The sequence below is a fragment of the Lithobates pipiens genome, unplaced genomic scaffold, assembly GCF_037356315.1.
Source record: "Lithobates pipiens isolate NorthernLeopardFrog02 unplaced genomic scaffold, aLitPip1_a1.2 Scaffold_27, whole genome shotgun sequence".
In the NCBI taxonomy this organism is placed as follows: Eukaryota; Metazoa; Chordata; class Amphibia; order Anura; family Ranidae; genus Lithobates; species Lithobates pipiens.
In genome coordinates, this window is record NW_027507788.1 from 26,911,871 (window position 1) to 26,931,648 (window position 19,778).

Consider the following 19,778-nt stretch of genomic DNA (forward strand, 5'->3'; position numbering starts at 1 on the left):
TCTGTGACCATAGCCTTTCCCCCTTTTAGCACAGTGGAGAGGTCACAGCTCAAAAAGACTGGAAACCGCAAAACAGATTTAACCCTTTCCTTCCTGCCTACATGATAAATGGGGAAGAGGAGACTGACGAAATTTTGTCCTGCTTCATGTCAATAAATATCAATCGGAGAAAAAAAAGATATCAGATACTTCATCTTCTAAATGCTGAAATGCAACTTGATTCAATTATTATGGAAACACCACAGCTCTCCAAAAAAGCTCCCCAACATTGAAAAAGATACAGTGGAAGCCTAGTAATGGGTATATAAAGTGTAGGACTGATATGAACAAGTTTTGGGCTACATGGATTAATTTTACTACAGCTGCGGTCCACACGGGTGGGTCTTCAGAAGCACATTGCTCACTCTACAGGATGCACAATTTGATATTTGGTACTAACTTGGGGATGTGTGACGTCAGGAGAGTACTTTTTCTATGTTTTTATTTTTTTTCAATCCTTTGCCTATGTAAGGCTAAGTATATTTCTATTGACCGTGTGAGAGAGGAATTATTCTTGGCATCACCTTAGGCAAAATGTTATGGAACATATATGGTTGTATGCCCTTTTAGGCAGGTGCAGTCTATTTTCTCCACTGCAAGTGGTGCTCATCTGTAGCGGCAATGCAGGTGGAGGGGGAAGGTGAGAGGAACTTAGCTCCTCTATGGTTTCCTTGGTCATAGAGAGGTGGCACCCAATGTGGTGACGATCTTGGGTCAGGCAGAGTCTATTTAAGACCCCGGCTCCTGGGTTTGGCATGCATTTTGCATTTGGCTAGCCTGAGGACAGGTCACCTGTCTGACATAGACAGGGATTAGCATCAGGAAAAGGTTCCTGAAGAGTAAGGAAAAGTGCAGGGATACACCATCCTACCTGGAAGCCTACCCACTTGGGCACGGACCAACCAGGCCACAGTTCACCCCTCGAAACAGCTGCTTTCGGCATACCTGAAACCTTCATCTACTGCTCATCATTGTACATCCTGTAAGTGTTCCCGGTCGGGAGCCTTCCCACCGGGCTTGTGTATTGGCAAACTTCAATTTCAATATAGTTCTGTTTTCTGTAACTGGATTCAGAGTGTATTCTGCCTCCGCACCACGTTGCACCAATCCACCCACTAACACAATTTATGTACTGTATGCTGGATTTGCTTTTTCTTGTTCTCTGCTTAATTCAACATATACAGATTTTTGAAAAAAAAAATGATGAGTCTTTTCCTTCCCCCAGTTTCTAACTGGACAGTGAAAAGACATGACTACTGGAAAATCAAAAATGTTATATTGAGATAAAGTGATATGAGTTTGTTTAACAATATTTCTCTGGTAATAACAAAGAAAACAATTGTCTGCAACAACATTTATTTGCTCTGAAACATTTTTGAAAAAAGACACAAATGTGCAATGGACTTAAAGTCCTAGCTAGCATTAGAGGCTTTTAGTAGTAATGCAAAATATTGGAGAAATACCAGAATACCCAAACACCAACTGAAAATGGATAGAAGAAGAAAGCAGTCTATGTAGTCTATGTAGTCATCTCGGCTCAGATCACGCAATAGATTGCTCGGCTTGGTCTTGTGTTATGGCCGTATCAGTTATTTATTGTCTGCACATCGATAGATGTCACCAGTTGGGCTGAGAAGCCAAAGATAGCCGTTGTCGTAAGTGACGTGTTTGAAAGTGGCGCAGAAGTCTAGCTGGGTCCAGGATGTTCCGATTGGGGTTTTGGCACTGATTCCATCCCTGAAAGAAAAATCTCAGTTATAGAACATAAAAAAATATTAAATATAGCCTTTTCCTCTAAAGAAAAATGTATGGAATACCAGCCAACATAGCAACTCATATAGCTATGGGAATTACTAGAATAAGCTTTCCAGACTGACCAAATGGTCACCATATAAAAAAATAAATAAAAAAACATGGTCACTGGTGCATTTGTATTCAGCCCCCTTGAGTCAATACTTTGTAAAACCACATTTTTCTGCAATTACAGCTGCAAGTCTTTTTGGGGATGTCTCTACCACCTTTGCACATCTAGAGAGGGACATTTTTGCCCATTCTTCTTTGCAAAATAGCTGAAGCTCTGTCAGATTGGATGGAGAGTGTCTGTAAACAGTAATTTTCAAGTCTTGCCACAGATTCTCAATTTGATTTAGGTCTGGACTTTAACTGGGCCATTCTAACACATGAATATGCTTTGATCTAAACCATTCCTTTGTAGCTCTGGCTGTATGTTTAGGGTCATTGTCCTGCTGGAAGGTGAAACTCCACCCCAGTCTCAAGTCTTTTTGCAGACTTTAACAAGTTTTTTTCTAAAATTGCCCTGTATTTGGCTCCATCCCTCTTCCCATCAACTCTGACCAGCTTCCCCGTCCCTGCTGAAGAATAGTATCCCCACAACATGATGCTGCCACCACCATGTTTCACAGCGGGGATGGTGTGTTCATAGCGTTTTGCATTTATAACAAAAAATAACATTTTGGTCTCATCTAACCAGAGCACCTTCTTCCTCATGTTTGCTGTGTCCCTCACATGGTTTCTCGCAATCTGCAAATGGTGCTTCTGATGGCTTTCCTGCAACAATGGCTTTCTTCTTGCCACTCTTCCTTAAAGGCCAGATTTGTGGAGAGCACAACTAATAGTTGTCCTGTGGACAGATTCTCCCATCTAAGCTGTGGATCTCTGCAGCTCCTCCAGGTTACCATGGACCTCTTGGCTACTTCTCTGATTAATGCTCTCCTTGCCCGGCCTGTCAGTTGTCAGTTTAGGTGGACGTCCATATCTTGGTAGGTTTGCAGTTGTCATACTCTTACCATTTTTGGATGATGGATTGAACAGAGCTCCATGAGATGTTCAAAGCTTGGTATTTTTTTTTTATAACCTAGCCCTATTTTAAACGTCTCCACAACTTTATCCCTGACCTGTTTGGTGTATTCTTTGGTTTTCGCGATAATGTTTGTTCACCAAGGTTCTCTAACAAACCTCTGAGGGCTTCACAGAACAAGCTTTATTTATACTGAGATTAAATTACACACAGGTGGACTCTATTTACTAATTAGGTGACTCCTGAAGTCAATTGGTTCCACTAGATTTTAGTTAGGGGTATGAGAGTAAAAGGGGGCTGAATTCAAATGCACGCCACACTTTCCACATATTTATTTGTAAAAAATGTTGAAACCATTTATCGTTTTCCTTCCACTTCACAGTTATGTGCCAACATGTCAAAATGTGTAAAATTTCAAGGGGTATGAATATTTTTTCAAGGCACTGTATGAGCATACACAGTGGTTGCTAATGCCAATCTGCTGCTAACAAAGCAAACAGAATATTGGCATTAAAAAGGGGATCAACTCCAGAGATAAAACGATAATTCTCTCGCTCTACAAGACTCTGGTCCGGCCGCACCTGGAGTATGCTGTCCGGTTCTGGGCACCAATCCTCAGGAAGGATGTACTGGAAATGGAGCGAGTATAAAAAAGGGCAACAAAGCTAATAAGGGTCTGGAGGATATTAGTTATGAGGAAAGGATGCGAGCACTGAACTTATTCTCTCTGGAGAAGAGACGTTTGAGAGGGGATATGATTTCAATATACAAATACCGTACTGGTGACCCCACAATAGGGATAAAACTTTTTCCCAAAAGTACGTTTAACTCGTGGCCACTCATTAAAATTAGAAGAAAAGAGGTTTAACCTTAAATAGAGCGTTCTTTACTGTAAGAGCGGCAAGGATGTGGAATTCCCTTCCACAGGCGGTGATCTCAGCGGGGGGCATTGATAGTTTCAAGAAACTATTAGATAAGCACCTGAATGATCGCAACATACAGGGATATACAATGTAGTACTGACATATAATCACACACATGGGTTGGACTTGATGGACTTTCAACCTCATCTACTATGTAACTCTGTAACTATATATATAAATAGTAAAGTTGTCTAATTGGCATATCCTCAACATTTACCATTAACACTTTGCCAAAGTAACTTTTTTTTTTACATATTGCCTTAATGATTTTGCATACATAGATAAAAAAAGAAGAAGAATACCTTCGGTACACGTTGCCTGCTGAGTTGACACCATACACAGAACCATCGGTGCTAACCTCTATCATTACCAGATTGCCTTCTACCTGCTGCCATTGGGTTCCCTGGCAGGCTGTTGGGTTGACATTATGGCGGAAGTAAATATTGTTTACACTGTTTACTCCCCAGCAGCTCACTGGCCCACAGCTGTAATATTTCAGTCCCCCTTCCAGTGGGGTCCAGGATACAGCAGAAGATCTTGAAACTGTGCAACTCTGTCTCAGGCAGAAGATGTTGTCCTGTGCATTCACTCCACCCAAGAACTTATCCCCTCCAGCATCCACCTGCTTCAAGAGCCCTGTTGTAGAAACACAAAATACAACATTGGTCCATTAAATTAAATGTAATAACAGAGAGAGGATTAAACAATTGTTAAATGGAATTAACACCCTCTATGCAGTGACTGCACCCTAATGTTGATTATAGCATAGTTGTCAAGTTTTCTTTTTTGCAGGCCAATCTTCTATTTCGCAAAATAAGTGGCGTCCCCTCAAATCCAGTAGGGATAGCCGGGCAGCCATTCCTTGCCACAAGTAAGTTTCCTTTCATTCTATCGAAGAATGTTATATCTATGTTACAGTATATATCATATCAAGTATTGACTTTTGAAACACCATGTGTTCCAATTGTGGAATCGACTCCCTCAAGAGCTGGTTCTGACCAACTCAGTAGATTTCTTTTAAAAAGTCCTGGATTCTTTCCTAAATATACATAATACAACTGGATACTAACATTTATAGGTAAAGTTGATCCAGGGAATATCCAATTGCCTCTCGTGGGACCAGGAAGCATTTTTTTCTCCTGCTGGAGCAATTTGGATCATGTTTTGCTGGGGGTTTTTGCCTTCCTCTGGATCAACTGTGTGTATAGGATTGTGTATATTGGATTGTATGATTTTTTTTATTGGTTGAATTAGATGTACTTGTGTCTTTTTTCAAACTGACTAACTATGTAACAATATAGACTGAATGTGGGAGCAAACACAACGGTTTTCACAGAGATGGACCATTGTAATGGATTATGCCAGTGGAGAACCTGATTTCTCCAGTAGGGTGTGCTGTAACTCAAAGCAGAACTTTAAACTTTTACATACAAAAAAAAAAGAAAGTGCTTAAAGTGGTTGTAAACCCTTACAAACCACTTTGACCTACAGGTAAGCCTAGATTAAGGCTTACCTTTAGGTCCAAGAAATATCTCCTAAACACGGTTTAGGAGATATTTGGCGAAAAACAGGCACCGCTGTCTACGGCGCGCCGCAGTTAACGGCGATATGCCGCGAGTGGCGGCTCCCGTGCGCATGCGCGGGAGTGACGACATCGCAGCTCCGACGAATGACAGCCCCGGAGCAGCGAGACCCACCAAGAAGATGGACGCTCCTTACACAAGGGGACAGCGGTGACTTCGCTGGCTCCTGTGTCAGGTAAGTGACACATAATGGACTACTATGCAATGCATAGTAGTCCATTATGCTTTACCTTTGCAGGGAATCAAAGACTTCCTCTTTAACCCCTAAATGTAAGTGCACCTACAGCATTCTTTAAGTCACACAAATACCCGATCAATACATAGAACCAAATGGTAGGTCGAGTGTTCGGGACTTTAATAGGCACAAAACCAGAAAATCACATTAATAATAATAAAAATAAATGAGTAAAGTGACAGATAAAATTTTACATCCAAGCCATACATCTAAAATTTACTCAGCATGTCAGATTTAGTTCAGAAATACTTTTTTCCCCTTTTAGACTGTACACAGTAATGACAATATATCCATCCTCCTCTTAATATATTTGCAAAGGAAATGCCCAAACCACTGACGCATTTTGAGACTTTCTCTTTCTCAGGGGCAACCTATCGGACCTTTTCTCTATAACAGTTAGAAACCATATAATGAGCACAAGATAACGAGCACTCTGAAATCAGAGAGATAAAACCATGGTAACTTAAGTGTAGAGAACTGGTCCGTTACATGGAGGATGGGGGAACCCAGCCAGACTAATGCAGAGATCCCATTAGGGACACTTTAACATGATTACTCTGCATGGTCGACTGCCACCAGCCAAAGGGAAAGCAGCAGCATTGGGTTGCATCCATGTATAATTTTCTTCCTATACTATTCTTATCTGGTGTGTAATTTATCAGAGATTTTTATGTTTTTACCTGCTACAGACACCCATTCATTGTCCTGGATCTTATAGATGTTGTTGGCTCTGTTCACACCCCAAACTCCAGCAGGTCCAACAGAAACATGGATGAGCTTTCCAGGAATGTTCTTCCAGTTATTGTCCACCCAGCGGAAAATGTCATCATTATCGTTCACACCATACACTTCACCAGCGCCGGCATCAATCTGTCTCAGTTTTCCTGGGATTATTGTACACTGAAAATCTGAATTCAAGAAAAATCATAAAAAACAAAATCTATATATATATAAACTTTTTCATTCATTACCATTCCATTTCTGTATCAACACCACTTTGTGTCTTCCTCCAGTCCCCCCCGTGTCTTCCTCAGTGCACTCCTCCCTGTGCTCCTCTGGTTCCCCCCCGTGTCCTCCTCTGTGCGCTCCTCCCTGTTGTCCTCCAGTTCCCCCCCTGTCCTCCTCTGTACGCTCCTCCGCTTCCCCCGTGTCCTCCTCCATGCCCTTCTCCCTGTGTTCCTCCAGTTCCCCCATGTCCTCCCTGTGCTCCTCCGGTTCCCCTGTGTCATCCTCTGTGCACTCCTCCCTGTGCTTCTCCGGTTCCCCATGTCTTCCTCTGTGCGCTCCTCCCTGTGCTCCTCCGCTTCCCCCGCATCCTCCTCCGGTTCCCCTGCATCCTCCTCTGGTTCCCCCACATCCTCCTTCGGATCCCCCGTGTCCTCCTCTAGTTCCCCTGTGTCGTCCTCCGTGCATTTCTCCCTGTGCTCCTCCCTGTGCTCCTCTGTGCGCTTCTCCCTATGCTCCTCTGGTTCCCCATGTCGTCCTCTGTGTGCTCTTCCCTGTGCTCCTCCATTTCTCCCCGTGTCCTCCTCCATGCGTTCCTCCCTATGCTCTTCCGGATCTCCTGTGTCCTCCTCAGTGTACACCTCCCTGTGCTCCTCCAGTTCCCTGTGTTATCCTCCGAGCGCTCCTCCCTGTGCTCCTCCAGTTCCCTGTGTTTTCATCCGTGCGCTCCTCCCAGTGCTCCTCCAGTTCCCCATGTTATCCTCCATGCGCTCCTCCCTGTGCTCCTCTGGTTCCCCTGTGTCCTACTCCATGCACTCCTCCCTTAAGCTTTCCGGGTCCGCCGTGTCCTCCTCATGTCACCCATTGTGCTCCTACGCTCTCCCTTTTCCCAGATTCATCAGGATGAAGAGTGGAGGAAGGAGCCGGTATATATGTAATTTACCGATTCCTTCCTTTTCTCAATGGACAAAGTCATTGATTCTGTCCATTCATAACTGATCATCAGTTTATGAATAGGCAGGAGCTGCTGTCTCCTGTCCATTCATCTCCAGTGCAGCCGAGGCTGCAGAGAAAGGGACTGAGGAATCTGTGTCCTCTGCCCCTTTAACTGCCCACCCCCCAACAGGGTTGATTAAAAAAAAAGTAGCATTATAATAAATAAATATTTAAAAGTACAATTGGAAAAAACAATAAAAAAACACTGACACTGTCCACTCCCTCCACACCCCCCCCCCCCCAAAAAAAAAAAAAAAAAATATATATATATATATATATATATATATATATATATATATATATATAAATTGTAAAAATAATTTAAATTTTTTTTTAAACACATTTATGAAAAATAAATAAAATGAAAATGAAAAACTACTGACACAGTCCATGCCTCACCAGGGCCACCTATCAGTGTCCATGAGTGCTGCATATTAGTGCCATTATCACATGACATTAAAAAAAAGTATCAGTAATCGGTATCGGCTAGTACTGGAAAAAAAGTATTGGTAATTCTACTCAGATTTAATAAAAAGTGGTATCAGTGCAGCCCTAATTTGTATGTGTTTCCCATGTAAATTTAGGGATTATGAGCTATCATTTCCTCTTTGCTTTTCCTTTCTTTACTTCTTTTCTCTTTCCTTTCATCTTTTTTTTTGTATTTCCTCTTTTCTTTACTTCTCTTCTCCTTTCTTTACTTCTTTCCTCATGTCTTTCCTCATTTCTTTCCTTCTTTCCTCGCTTCTTTCCTCCTTTCCTCCTTTCTTTCCTTCTTTCCTTTTATCTTTCCCCTTTCTTTACTTCTTTCCTTTTATCTTTCCTCAATTCTTATGTCCCTTCTTTCCTCCTTTTTTCACTTCTTTTCTCCTTTCTTTAATCTTTTTTTTTCCCCTCCTTTCATTCCTCCTTTCTTTCCACATTACCTCTCTTTTTTCCTTACTTTATTCTTTTCTCTCCTCTTTTCTTTCTCTCTTTCTTGCTTTTTTTTTCTTCTCTCTCTTTCTTTTTTCTCGCTCTTTCTTTCTCTTTTCTCGCTCTTTCTTTCATTTATTTCTCTCTCTCAATGCAATGTTCAAGAACAATGCAAGAAGAAGTTATGTACAGCAACCCAATGCAATTACTTAAATTAGCCTGCCCATTCCAAGCTGCCAAATACTGAATTCTGATTGGCTTTAAATATATGACTGTAGGCCACCACTGTGACTACTGTAGTATAGAATATTGATCAATAATGTCTAACCTCCCTATTATGTGAAAATAGATGAGAAGAGAGAGAGAGTTCTTACCCGCCGAGGCAGAGATTCCAGTACACAGCAGGAGGAGGCTCACAGCAAAGAACATCTTGGCAGATGAGGATGGAGGTGGCAGGTATAGAGAGCTGGGAGACTTTGCTCTTTATATATGGTGCCTGGACTCCACCTATTACGGGGATCTGGTCCACCATTGGCAAGCAGAAGGAATTTAATAAAACAAACATCATCCGGTATTATTTTCTTATGGTGTAAATGTTTTTGTTAAAGTCATATATACTGTATATATACAATATTACGCAATGTTATTACATAAATGTAAAAGATCTCAATCTAGTTGTAATTTCTCACATTGGCAGGAAACAGGATATATTTGTCCATATATATATATATATATATATATATATATTTGCCATTCAGCTTATTCTTATGTATTTTTCCCACCTTTAGGCTTAGGGAGGCTTACTTACAGTGTGTAAAGATACTTAGATAATCATTGTGCTGTAAAGGTCTGAATTGATCCTAAAGGAAGTAATTGAAATATTCTGTACTTAAGGTGTGGTGTAATGACTATTTGTAGTTCCCAAATGTTCCTTTTTAGGGGGGCAGTTCCTGTTCTGGACCCCAATCCCTCTGCCCCTTTTTCTTCCACATCTGTCCCTCGTTAGGTGTAATCTATAGATCTGTAGAATAACCCTATTATTATTTTATTCCTATGTTAAAGTCTAACCTGAAAAAAGTTTTCGGGATGGACAGGGACCGTGGGATGGACAGGGGGACAGTGGGATGGACATTGGGACCGTGGTATGGACAGGGGGATAGTGGGATGGACAGGGGGACCGTGGGATGGACAGAGGGACCATGGGATGGACAGAGGGACCGTGGGATGGACAGAGGGACCGTGGGATGGACAGGGGGACCATGGGATGGACAGGAGGACGGTGAGATGGACAGGAGGACTGTGGGATTGACAGGGGGACAGTGGGATGGATAGGAGGACAGTGGGATGGACAGGGGGACAGTGGGATGAACAGGGGGACAGTGGGATGGACAGGGGGACCGTAGGATGGACAGGGAGACTGTGGGATGGACAGGGGGACAGTGGAACACAAATATGAATTCAGGGACAATCCTTGGCAATCCAGAACAACTGGTCACCCTACCGCCATCGTTATACGTCAGTAATTTGATGTTAAATACCGAGGTTATGACAGCAGATAGCTGCCATACCCTCATATTTTCTTTAATGGGTGCTCCGTGTTAAGATAAAAGTGGCAGATTTGCTGCGAGATCACTTTTATCTGTGGCACAAGAGATGCCCCCCTCCTTCCCACCACATCCTGGTTGTCTCCGTCACTTACAGGAACCATCGGTAGCAGTGGAGACTATCAGATCCTTTCTTCTGTGAAGCAGGAAGTCGATTGAGGGAATGATGGCCCCCACTCGACTCAATGCCGTTGAATGACGGAAGCGCCGTCTAACGTCACTTCCTCCCAACGGCCTTAAAGCAGAGTTTCACCCAAAAGTGGAAATTCTGCTCCTTGTCTTCGGGGGGGGGGGGGGGGGGGACAGCATACCTGTCACTGTCAGTTAGGAGAGAGGAGCAGAGCCTTGCAGAGCCTTGCTCATGCGCAGTAGGTTTCCCTGCGTGAAGCCGTAAGGCTACACTCCCGGGTTCCCTTATGCTGCGTACACACGAACAAACTTTTCAATGGACTTTCAAACGAATGGACTTGGCCACACACTCCAAAAGTCCGACGGATTCGAACGTGATGATATAAAATAAGGAAGTTCATAGCCAGTAGACAATAGCTGCCCTAGCATCGGTTTTAGTCCGTCTGACTAGCATACAGACGACCGGATTTTTCGACCGGACTCGAGTCAGTCAGAAAGATTTGAAGCAAGTTTTATTTCTAGGTCCAGCAGACTTTTGGGAAGAAAAAGTCCGCTGGAGCCCACACATAATCGAATTGTCCGATGGATTCCAGTCAAACAAGTCCGTCAAAGTCCGGTCGTGTGTATGCGGCATAACTCGCAATGAAGACGGCATGCACCCGACAGCTGATGGAAACATCAGCTGCGGTGCCAACATCGCTTGACTCCAGGACAGGTGAGTGTCCGATTATTAAAAGTCAGCAGCTGCAGTATGTGCAGCTGCTGGCTTTTAATTTTTGTAGCAGTGAGCCCAGGGCCATTTTTAAGGCAGGGCACAAGGGGCAGCTGCCTTGGGCCCTGTCTTTGTTGTGGGGCCCAAAGCAGCTGCCTCATACTTGCCAAGTATACTGGTTTAAATTCCCTTGTCCCTTGAGGTTTTAGTCCTGTGCCGAGTCCCAATATCTCAGTGTGAAGTGCTGCTACTAATGCTGCCCAGCTCTGCCCTATTGTTGTGTGCAGATGACTCACCTGCAGACCCTGTGTTTACATGCAAATGACCAGAATTCATATGTCAATAGCGGCGACATTCATATGTAAATATGAATATCATGTCCCCCCTGAGGTCATATCTACAGTAAGCTCTAGCAACCAATCAACAAGCAGAAACCATTTGCTGTAACCACTAGTAACTAATCAGTGAGCTGTAATGTGTGCTGTAATCTCTAGCAACCAGTCAGTGAGCGGTAATGATACATTGTAACCTTTGGCAACCAATCGCGATAGCTGCGTGATCTGATTCAGTAAACAAATTTTGAGTCTAGCTACTATTTATTGTATGTCTCAGGCCGCGTACACACGCGCGGACTGTTCGCCCAACTTTGTCCGTCCAACAGTTTCGGCAAACAGTCCGCTCAAACTTAGCATGGACGGACATGGCCACACACGACGGACGAACAGTTTGCTGAAACCGTGCGCGATGACGTGAACGGCACGTACGACGGGACGAAAAATACGACGTCCTATACACTGCATTATAGCTTTCGGCGTGAAAATCCTTTCTGAGCATGCGCGCAACTTTGTTTCACAAACAAGCCTACACACGAGCGAGCTGTTCGCTGAAACAAGGTTTCAGCGGACAGTTTTTCGGAAATTCCGAAAAACCTTGTCCGTCCAACTGTCCGCTGAAACTGTCCGCTGAAAGCCCACACACGAGCGGACTGTCCGCCCAAACACTGTTCAGCGGACAAAGTTGGGCGAACAGTCCGCCCGTGTGTACGCGGCCTCAGAGCAGGTGGAGAGCAAAACTGCCTGGGGGGGCCAAGAAAAGTTTTACCCAGGGTCCAATCAATTTTTAAGATGGCCCTGAGTGGGCTGATCTCCGCTTTAAAGGGACTTTTTTGTTGTTTTTTTTTTATTGCATTTAAGTGTAAATGTGAGATCTAAACAGCGTAAAAAAACACATGTGAGGTATCGCCGTGATTGTTAGAGCGAAAGCAATAATTCTAGTAAAAGACCTCCTCTGTAACTCAAAACTGGTAACCTGTAGAGATTTTTTAAGGGTAAAGGTTTTTTCGCCATTCCACGAACGGGCTCAATTTTGAAGCATGACATGCTGGGTATCAATTTACTCGGCGTAACATTATCTTTCTTAATATAAGAAAATTGGGCTAACTTTACTGTTTCCTTATTTTTTAATTCAAAAATGTGTATTTTTTTTTTTTAAATTGCGTTCGTAAGACCGCTGTGCATATATGGTGTGACATAAGGTATTGAAATGACCGCCATTTTATTCTCTAGGGTGTCTGAAGAAAAATATATAGTATTTGGGGGTTGTAAGTCATTTTCTAGCAAAAAAATAAAAAAATTTTAACTTGTAAACACCAAATGTAAAAAATAGGCCTGGTCCTTAAGTGGTTAAAATGCTTCTCCGACTTTGTTACAAATAACAACCGCACCGCTAGATGTACAAAGACAAGCGCTTACACCCCCAAAATTGTGTGTGTCTCTTCTGGGGACTGTGGAATTTCACTCCTATTTAGCAGCTGTTTTAAATCAGATTTTATATCAAATAAAACCCTTTCAATGTCACAAAAGAAACTCTATAAACTGAATCAATACATCAAACGATAAATTAATCCATCAAATAGAAAGAAACAGCGCATAATACTACATTTGCAAAAAATGACGGTTAAGTGCAATAAATGCTCAGGTAATCCACAATGCTTATGTATGAATTCATAGTATATATATGGTCCATAAATTCAAACTCTGTGTCTAATCCTATAGTCCATCTCCAATATTCAATTATTAACTCTTGATGGTGAATTTCAATCTCGCAGAAATCTGACACAGTTCTTTAAACTCTTGACATGTATTGCACCTTTGCCCGGAATACACCTCCACGCGTGCACGCACACACACACAGCACACCGAAAAATCAGTGATAGTGAGAAGTCCCCCTTTGGTATTACTCTTACCAGACTCAGCTGGTTTCACAAGCCTTATCAGAAAATCTTGTTAATTCAGGTTTCCTTCACCATCGTATATCAAGCCACCAGATCTCAAAGAGGGATAATCATAAAAAAACGCATATAGTGTAATTCCATCGCACAACAATCAAAAAAACATCAAACATTGCACTCACAAACATAAAATCTTTCAAAGCATTGGTTCTTATGTATACACAGCTTATTGGATCAGCAAGGTTGAAGGATAGTCCTACCGCCCTCAGCAATGAATCACTCCACGCTGATATCTCCCGGATCGGACACCTCTCCTCTTTCTCTCCTGTCAATCCTGCTGTGCTAGTATCCTATGGTACGTTTCGTCGTATTGACATCATCTGAGGGTGAAGCCCTACGTTCCCACCACCTTTTTATACCTCTGGGGTGAGTTTTATTAACCCTTCATGGAGTACTATCATTCCTATTACTGCACACCCCTATACTCGGTATTCAGCTCTATCACTCAATAATACCAGCAGGCTATTCTAAACATATCCTAATCTGTGAGATCATCACTAGTATTGCTCCATCCCAATCGTCTCCCCTCACTCTTTAGTAAGGGTTCTCTCCACCCCCACTGCAAGTGCTATCCCATTCAAAATAATGTTACTCTTATGAAGCAGTAGTGCAAACTACATATGTATTGTGCATCGAAACGGGGACCCTAAACGCTGCTCCTCAGGGGATAGGGTGATGGTCTACTAGTCCCGGTCATCCCCTGCCTCCTCGTTCATAATGGGGGACCCACCTGGCTTCATTTTCATACCCAGCTGACCGCTAGAAGTGCTGTCCCTGCATCGCTTGTCTTTCAGCCTCATACTATCCTCGGACTTACGGATATCTGAAGCCATCCCTCCTCAGTCGGTGGATAGCCCAGTCTCCCTCTCCTGCTGACGGATCGATGATCCAGCATTGGTACCGCCCCCCCTCCGATGGGCACCCATTTAACCTGTCTCAATAGACCATACACTGCCCGATCTTAATTGTCAGTGGAGGACAAAAATGTGACAACCTTCTCTGTTATAATCCACTTCACCCCAAATATAATTTAATACATATTTAAAAGGAGATCTACTAGAAATTCTTATTAAAACTTCATAAAAAGAACATGTTCTCATATAAATCACCCCCCCGGTGCAAGACAAGCCACATAATAATCACATATTTATCTGGCTACATCTATTAAATATACAGCTATATCCTTATATAAATAATTGGATACACAGATAAACATTATAAAAAATCTCAAATGATACAATGAATAAAAACCCCACAATGAATTGCAACATTAAAGTGGTTGTAAACCCTTACAAACCACTTTGACCTACAGGTAAGCCTAGATTAAGGCTTACCTGTAGGTCCAAGCAATATCTACGAAACCTATATGGTTTAGGAGATATTTTCCCAAAAACGGGCACCGCTGTCTATGGCGCATGCACCGCAGACAGCGGCACGCAGGCGCACTGAGCGCGGCATTCTCAGCGACGGAGCTGCCACGCGTGTCAGCTCCCGTGCGCATGTTCGTGAGTGACGTCATCGCGGCTTCGCCGAATGACAGCGGTGGAGCTGCGAGACCCACCAACAAGATGGATGTGGCGGACTACAGGGGACAGCGGCGACTTCGCTGGCTCCTGTGTCAGGTAAGTGACACATAATGGGCTACTATGCGATGCATAGTAGTCCATTATGCTTTGCCTTTGCAGGGAATGAAACTCATCAGGGTTTACTTCCTCTTTAAAAAGAACTCTAGAAGGCAAGTAAGTTACCTAGCATATTCATCTATGTACCTACTTATCCAATCTATACCCCCCTTCCTCACTCCCCAAACAACCATTTTACGGGGTAAATGAGCTATTCATCTTAAATATTAATCTAACTATATTGACACAGACCCCCTTCATAAAATTATACAAAGAATATTTTTAAAAATCACTAATGAAACAATTCACATCTAATTCGACATTAAATCCGTTAGGCGTAAGGGTGTTCATTCGATATATCCATTGGGATTCTTTCTTAGAAATTTCCCGGACCATATTTGATCCCTGCCAATTAGTATATACCCTGTCTACCCCCCAACATTTTAATAAAGAAGGGTCTTGATTGTGATATTTTTTAAAATACAGGGACACACTGTGATCTTTGTATCCTATTTCTATGTTATACATGTGCTCCGATATAAGCTTCCTCAGGGTCCTCTTTGTTCTTCCCACATACATGAGGTTACATGGGCACTGTAACACGTATGGAGTTACATGTAATAAATTCTTTAATTTCAAATTTTCTGTTATTGCCTGTTGAGATAAACTCTACTAGGCCTCTGATCACGTGATTACCTCTGATACAAGGTTGGCACCTTCTACATGAGAAAAAAACGCATTTATCCCAAAAGGTTTCCAATTTTTTAGGGGGGTTCAATACCTTTTTTACCACCTGGTCCCCAAAATTGGGAGCCTTCTGTAAATAAAAAACGGGCGAAATGGTAGGGACTGCGCCAATGTTTTATCTAGGAGCAATATATGCCAGTGCCGGTTCAGTATAGTCTCTACTTCTTTATACTGGACAGGAGATGAACCCCCATTCTTGATTGGGGGAATTCTCCTTTAATCTATTCTCAAGACATTTATTTCGCGGGATTTTTCCTATTTCTACTACTACTTTATTCAAATCATTTTCGCTATACCCCTTTTCTACGAATCGTTTCTTAATAATATCTGACTGGGCGTAAAAATCACTGTCTAATGTACAGTTACGCCGAATACGCATCACTTGACCCTTGGGAATATTTTTTAACCACTGTGGGTGGTGTCGGCTATTCAAAGGTAGATAGCTGTTCCTGTCTGTGGGTTTGAAATATACTCTTGTAATAAGGCCAGCTCCTTGCCTTATTATATCCACATCCAGATAATGTATTTTCTCCTTGCTATATTCTTATTCCAAACAAATATTGTTCTTATTGGCATTTAAAAACCTCATAAACTCATGCAAGGAACTTTCTGAACCCTCCCAAATGAACAAGAGGTCATCAATAAATCTTTTATAAAATACTAGTGATGCTCTATGTTGTTGTTGTCGTGCAAAGACCACCCTATCCTCCCATTCGGCCATGAACAAATTTGCTATGCTGGGGGCAAATTTAGCCCCCATGGCTACGCCTCTTTTCTGGGAGTAAAACTGTTGGTTGTACCAGAAGTAATTCTGGGACAAATAAAAATCCAAAGCTCGTCCCAGAAAAACTTTCTGTTCATGAGGGATATCGTCCCTTTGACTCAAGGACCAATTTAGGGCCAGCAGAGCATCATCGTGTTGAATGATACTATACAACGAGGATATATCTGCTGTGACTAGATGTATTTCAGCACCTTCTGTTAATTTAATCTGACTAATTAACTGTAGTAAATTTTTTGCGTCTTTTAGATACGCTTTCGTATTTTGGACACTGGCTTGTAAAAACTTGTCGAGATACTGTCCCAATCTCGCTGTCACAGATCCAATACAGTTTACAATTGGTCTAGCGGTGGTCTCGTTGGGTTCTTATGCACCTTGGGTAATGTGTAGATTGTAGGCACTTTTCAATAACTTGGTACAAGAAATCTTGATTCCTTCGCATTCAATACCTTCTTTTCTACTCCCAAGGAAATCAACTTTCCTAAATTTCGGTGGTATAACGAAGTTGGGTCCTTGCTTAATTGTACATATGTGTCCTTATCGGACAACATATTTTCCAATTGTGTTTCATAGAATGCCTTATCCAAAATCACAACCCCGCCTCCCTTGTCCGCTGGTCTAATTATAATTTCCTTCCTCCTCTCTAACATTTTAATACCCTCTTGTAAATAATGTGGGTTTATATTCTTTTTTGGTACTATGGTTTCCAAATCTTTTAAGATTCAATTTTTAAACACCTCAACATGCTTCAACATATTCAGAAAATAAACATGAAAAAATATTTTTTAAATAGAAACACTGAGAGTAGAACAGCGACACATATAGTTTCTATTTAAAAAATATTTTTTCATGTTTATTTTCTGAATATATTTATGAATATCCATATAAACATTAAATTTATTCATGGATTTTCTAGGGGCACATTTTAACCCTAATTGTAGAATATTCGATTCTTTAGGTGTTAATATACTGCTACTCAGATTATAAATTCCAACTGATCCTGATCCCTCTTTCTTTTTTTTGGATTCGCCGACCTGCTCTGCAGCCCCTTTTCTGTCTCCTGTATGATGGGCTCCTTCTGGAGGTGGCTCCATCATCTGATGATGATCGCTTGTTGCAGCTGGGGGGCTTTTAGTGAAGGTTGTAGATTGGGTTGACTTTGTGGGGGATTCCACCATCCCTGCTGGGATCTCGGGGGAAACCAATTTCTCTGAGAATAATTGTTGTAAGGGAGATTCCTCCCCATCCCCCGGGGTATCAATCTTCCTTTCAACCCTCCTCTCCATAAAAAAGGACGTGGGGGTTGTAGTCAGTACTGGGGTTTGCCCTTAAAGGATCAAATCTATTTGAAATTGGTACCCCCTGCATTCAACATATTCGTGTCTAAATTGTGGATAGACATCAGGTCCCCCCCCCCTATATATTCTCCCCGTTTAGAGCCTCTCGGAAAATTCCCTTTTTTTCCCTTTCTCTTCAAACGTGGTTCTACCTGGGTCCATCCTTGTTCCTCATATCTTGGGGTAGAATGACTATTAGGTTTAAGAGACCCACCGGTACCCCCAGCTCTAGGAGTCAATGGAGGGCACTCTCCATTCACTATATTTCCAGAGGGTTTATTCGCTAGTTTACTCTGCCACACATAAATATTTTCATTTTTAAAATCATTTAGATCCCTATGAAATTTTTTTACTTTCTTTTTTTGAGTATCTGTGTCAATTTTTTCTAATTTCTTATTTATATTAAAATTAAAATCAATCCATTGTTGAGTTCCTTTAATACTCACTAGTTCACTAGATAATTCCTCAATACGTTTTTTCAGCTGTTTAATTTTTCTCTCTTTCCTCCTTAAAACTAATTGCTGAAGCTTGAAACCCACCCCATTAAAAAAATCCAACCACTCTCTCATGGATTCATCATCATCTAACCCGTCCTGTGGTGTTACTTCCCATCTTAAACTCTGTACAATGATATTCTCTTTCAAATAGCACAGCAGGATTGACAGGAGAGAAAGTGGAGAGGTATCCGATCCGGGAGATATCAGTGATTAATTGCTGAGGGCGGTAGGACTATCCTTCAACCTTGCTGATCCCATAAGCTGTGTATACATAAGAACCAATGCTTTGAAAGATTTTATGTTTGTGAGTGCAATGTTTGATGTTTTTTTGATTAAATAAAGCATGTTTGTTGTGCGATGGAATTACACTATATGTGTTTTTTTATGATTATCCCTCTCTGAGATCTGGTGGCTTGATATACGATGGTGAAGGAAACCTGAATTAACAACCAACAAGATTTTCCGATAAGGCTTGTGAAACCAGCTGAGTCTGGTAAGAGTAATACCAAAGGGGGACTTCTCACTATCACTGGTTAAAATGCTTACTGATTACTGGGTAGATACTGTGTTCTTATGTGTTTTTCCCACCTTTAGGCTTAAGGAGGCTTACAGTATGTAAAGATACTTAGATAATCATTCTGCCATAAAGGTCTGAATTTACGGACCCCAATCCCTCTGCCTCTTTCTCTTCCACATCTGGGAGGAATGGGAACATGAAAAAAAAGTTAAAAGTAAAGGTTTTACTGCGCTTCATAAAGTAGACCCAACATTACATGTATTGCTCATGTTAGAAGCATGCTTACTGAATAATGGGTAGATACTGTGTAACCCTTTCAGATATTCATTACCTTCCACAGTGATCACAGTTCTCTGTTTTCATCTGGTTTTAATTTCAGAAGGACAGCACCATCTTTGTTCGGGTATCATCCAGGGTCAGCGTCTACTTCCTAGACTGAAGGGCTGAGAGTTGATAGAGTCATATAAATCCTGGAGCCTGTGTAGCTCCTGACCATGTGCACAAATACAGGACTTGATTCATACCTCCCAACATTTTAAGCTGGGAATGAGGCACCCCTACTAGAAAACATATGTAGGCATAGGACACGCCTCCTGCCACACCCCCCTAAAGGAGAATTAACCCCCAAAAAATTATTAAGGTTATCAAGGTTATGTTTATTATCAAGGTTATTGATGTTTGCAACAAACTATCTGGATGGAACTTTTTAGCGATTTATTTCCAAAGTCGCATTGGTTTCAAATGTGATATTTATTTAAAATTTTGCATGGAACAACGTCAGAATCTCATAGGTTCCCCCCATATAGCAAACACATCATCAATAAATCTTAACCAGCAGAAACCAAATACCGGGTGCTTTTACCCCCTCCCTGCCAGGCCAATTTTCAGCTTTCCACACCGTCGCCCTTTCAATGACAATTGCGTGGTCATGCCAGAGTACCCATATGACATTTTTATATATATATTTTTTTTTTGAAACCGATAGATCTTTCTTTTGCTCAAATGCCACTGGGTTTTTTCTTTTTTGCTGAAAAGAGACTGAGAAAAAAAGTGTCGGAGAGGCTGCACTGATGGGCGGCACTGATGAGCAG

General features: G+C 41.9%; 1 protein-coding gene across 1 annotated transcript; it reads right to left on the reverse strand.

Moving 5' to 3' along the window:
* Positions 1 to 1,378: 1,378 nt before the first annotated feature.
* Positions 1,379 to 8,971, reverse strand: LOC143933684 (fish-egg lectin-like). The gene is made up of 4 exons (XM_077456669.1): positions 8,826 to 8,971; positions 6,279 to 6,506; positions 4,083 to 4,416; positions 1,379 to 1,776 (listed from the first exon to the last, which is right to left on the reverse strand). Exons 1-4 carry the CDS (start codon positions 8,878 to 8,880, stop codon positions 1,629 to 1,631), a joined length of 765 nt encoding a protein of 254 aa, XP_077312795.1. The 5' UTR covers positions 8,881 to 8,971; the 3' UTR covers positions 1,379 to 1,628.
* Between the last annotated feature and the right edge of the window lie 10,807 nt (positions 8,972 to 19,778).